The sequence below is a fragment of the Cryptomeria japonica genome, chromosome 2 (genome assembly GCF_030272615.1).
Source record: "Cryptomeria japonica chromosome 2, Sugi_1.0, whole genome shotgun sequence".
In the NCBI taxonomy this organism is placed as follows: Eukaryota; Viridiplantae; Streptophyta; class Pinopsida; order Cupressales; family Cupressaceae; genus Cryptomeria; species Cryptomeria japonica.
The window spans coordinates 106,466,134-106,470,463 of NC_081406.1; the positions used below are offsets into that span (position 1 = coordinate 106,466,134).

The 4,330-nt window shown below is 33.8% G+C and overlaps 1 protein-coding gene across 1 annotated transcript; it reads right to left on the reverse strand.

Annotated features, from left to right (window-relative positions):
* Window positions 1-486: 486 nt before the first annotated feature.
* On the reverse strand, window positions 487-900 carry LOC131054277 (germin-like protein 1-1). Its single transcript, XM_057988753.1, has one exon. The coding sequence runs from the start codon at window positions 898-900 to the stop codon at window positions 487-489; it is 414 nt and encodes a 137-aa protein (XP_057844736.1).
* Window positions 901-4,330: the final 3,430 nt, after the last annotated feature.

Sequence of the window (4,330 nt, forward strand, 5' to 3'; positions counted from 1 at the left end):
AAAAATAAGATTGGTACCTACGCAAATTGTAAACAAAGATTAAACATAACAACATAGAAAACAACAATGTGAAACTTACATATGAAAATAGTAATGCAAATTCAAGCCTCCTCCATTACTCCACTAAGACAATCAAAGTGTCATTTAATTGTCCAAAAATCTAATGTTTCATGCTACAAAACTTATTAATTTCCACCGCCCTTACATAGTTTAATATTTGGTTCAGACAGAGGATCAAATAGATGATATTTTAACCGAGGCCTTATGTGAGGCCAACTTTGTTTCTTCTCAAAGTGGTTTTAGATTGAAAGAGGTCACGATTTTGTGTAATGATTGTCATTGCAAATGTATTGCAAGTCATCATATCATTTAAGAGAGATTATTGCAAACGTATCGTAAAATAACATGATCAAAATCATCTCGAGAGCCAGGCTTTTACTTGTAGCCATTATGTAGTGGCTACCTGATAAGTGAATGCTATTTGACTCAACGTGCAAAGAGAGAATTGGCAGAAACCTGAACTCCAGGATTCTGGCTGCCCAAGGCAGCGATGGCCACTGCATTTCCATGTCCCACATTCTGTTGGAAATGCAGCAATCCCTTGGGAAACACAAACACGTCTCCTTTCATTAAAATCTTGATATAAAACTTGTTTGCAGTATCGATGAAGCCGACACAGAGGTGGCCTTCAAGCAAAAGCAAGATTTCAGTGGCTCTTGGATGGGTGTGAGGAGGATTAATTCCACCCACTGCGAATTCAATTCGGACCAACGATATCCCCAGTGTGTTAAGCCCCGCAATCAGGTTAACATTCGCCGCTATTACGTTAGAGCCTACAGCGTTGCTTGTATCTCCTTCTCGTCCCAGACCTCGGAAGAAGAAGTCCTCCAATGAAACCATTTTCGAGTCCTTGCAAGAGAAGCCGCTCACCAAAACAACTTACACATACACTAACAGGAAATAATAGAAAGCTAAAGACAACTTACACATACACTAATAGGAAATAATAGATGTTTGATTGAAAAATCAACAGATGTTTGATTAAAATGATTTTTCAATAGGAAGAAAATATTGGTTCTTATCACAATTACAAATAGAAATAAAACATTGTAATATAGAGATGAAAGAGAGATAGGAATATTACACATAAAAATAGAAATGTAAATTCAAGTAAAAAAAATGTTTCAAAAATAGAAATATAATGACTCATAGATTCCATGCCTAGCAAAGACTACTGCATGACAAAAAAGAGCATCAAACAAAAGTGATCACTATTGACTAATATCAATTACAAATATATAATCTTACATAGAATAATAGATAACATTTTGAAATGAAAATATCACTTCCTCAAGCAAACAACATGACCATGAATAGTAGATCACCACCACATAGCTACCATTAAGCCAATTGATCACTTGTATAGAGATAGTCAAGGCTTTTACACAGCTAATATAATGAAACCCTAAAATAAAAATGAGGCAAGCCTTTGTAGAGTTCCAAGAAGAGAGAAATGGTCAAAGATGTTGTTAATATGCAATAATATAGTCCTGCAATCAACTACATGAACAAACAACGTAGCAACAAACATCTCACATGACCTGATTTCATTGCTTCATTATAGAGGACCAAAACTAGTTACAAATTCAGTTTAGGTAGTCAAAATATAAGTTGAATTAGTTATGTTTTCAAAGCTTCTAAATGCTATTAGAATAAATTGTCGTTATTATTCTTGAGAGAAGAAAAAAAATCAACAACATTAGTGACTTCGTGTAGGCAAAACGACAATGATGAACTCATTTTGAAAGGTCAAGTGTGGTCACAAAATTGGCATTTCCCAAAGATGAAGAAACATTGCAACCATTGGGCAGATAAAGTTGAGAAAAGGGCCAACCACATCAAGAATGTCACAAATAAAATTGCAATTACAAGGTAATCTTATAATCAATAATCAACATGTAGTGTATGATAAAAAAATGCATGGTAAATTAATTGGCTACAAAGGGAATTGTATGAACTACTAATTAGTAAGCACCATCCACCCTTATGAATAGTGTGCATGTGTATAAAATTTTCTATCGAGAAATTATTCCCATTACATATTGGGCAAGTTTAACATATCGCCAAATTAAATGTTGACATGTGATGATGAATCATGCCTATGGAACATCATTTAAAAATATATAAATCTATATCAATAACTTTGGCCCACTGCATATAAAAATTATATTCCATGTGGTAAAATAAGATATGTTACCTAACAAGAGCACACGAATTTAAAAAATATATGGGATCATCACAATAGAGATGATAAAAGGCTTACAAGGATCCCTTGTTTGTATTGTATAAGGCATTGACAAAAATTGCATGCTTGTAGTATTGAAACAGTGGGGGGTCTACTCCATAGTATCATAAGTAAAGTAGATGTTATCAAGTTCTTATGCCATGCTTGCAAGGAGAAAAATGGAGTAAGTAAAGGTGGTAGGCAGACAAGAGCAACATTAATATCGGCATGGTCTAGTAATGATGGCAGAGTTCACATTGGTTTCTATGCATTTGAGAGATCAATGTGGATAGGGCATCTAGTCATATAGGAGAATAATGCCTAGCCATCTAGGGAGTATTCTTTGAGATAAGTTCCCAGTCAATTACTGGAGACTTGAGTAATTTATGGATGTAACTTAGTCTATAATCACACAAACCAGTGATTCGTTGTTGTTTACACTTTTTGAGGCATTGATTACCTAATATAGCAAGGCCTTCTAGTGTAATCATTTTATTGAAATATATGGATCACATAACATAACAAATTGTGTTTTCCAATAGAATATATGTTGCATACTTGAATCACCCAACATAACACAACTTATTGGATAGTTTAATTCATGTCTTTTCTATATACCCCTAGCATAAAAAACTTGCTAGTTGTTGGACCATGGATCCTCTTCTTCTCCTCCTCCCAAATGGTGTATACTCTTATCTTGTTATAGAACTCCACTAGTGCAATTTTTAATAACATTTTGAGGATGATTCTTAGAAGTTGAGATAATCTTGATGTCAAAGTCTATTCAACTAGTTTACTTGGGGCCCTTGTTTTTGGTACTAACACCTTTTGTTTGCCTTTTTTTTATTTTGATTTTGTTTTTGTGTCTTATGTTTTATTTTTAAAGTGCATCTTTCTTTGGATGTTCTTATGTGAGTTGATAGGATCCTAAGCTTGGGAGCTTACTTATCTTAACTTTATGTCTTTTTATCCCTTGTATATCTTTCTCTTGACTACTTCTACACTTTACTGTGAGAATGAGTTTAAGTTAATACTCTTGCTAAAGTGGGGGCTGAATGTAGTATGTTTTTTCCTAGATCATTTTAAGCCCATTTGTGCCCTATTCTAACTTAAATATTCATTGTTAATTTAGGATGAGATCTATGGTGCATCAATTCTTCCTTAGCACATAATCATACCTAGCGACAAATTTGATCTATGTGTAGATCTGTTTAAGGCACACTCAATAGAAACATTAAAGTATTAGCATGGTGTAAAAATCATGGCAGAGTTCACATTGGTTTTTATGCCCTTGAGACATCAACTTGGATAGAATGTAGTCATATAGGAGAATAAGGCCTAGCTATGTAGGGAGTCTTCTTTGGGATAAGATCTTATCAAACTAGTGGATACTTGATTTATTTGTGGATGTAACTTAGTCTATAAGCATAAAAAGTGCAGTGACCTTGATATGTGAGGTGTGTGGAAGGCATAGTCAAGAGCAACATTAGCATTAGCATGTTGTAGCGGTGATGGTAGAGTTCACCCTAGTTTCTATTCAATTGAGGGATCAGCATGGAGAGGGTGTAGTTATAAAGGAGAATAAGGCCCAGCTATGTGGGAGTATTCTTTGAGATAATCGCCCAGTTATATACTTGATACATGAGTGATTTGAGGATGTAACATAGTCCTAACTAAGTTTTGATTGGGATTTATTAGTTATTGGATGAGGCTAATTGTTTAGTTAGACTCGTTAGTTGTTCTATCAAAATTAGTGTCAGTCAAATGAGATTTAAGCTTGCATCTTTACATTATAACTCATTTAGTTTATCTAACCTAGATTCATATTGTACCTGTCTATTTAAACATAAGATATTTAAATTCTAATCATGATGCTTGAATAGTCTTGTTCTAAAATGTCATTCTAGTACACAATGAATTTTCTTTGAGATTTAATAAGAGGAAAACTAGAGCTTTTAGATTTCAATATTGTGTATTTTCTATTTACATTGTTAGAAGTATGCGTTTGTAGACTAGGATCACCAACAATTATTATTTTGATAGAAC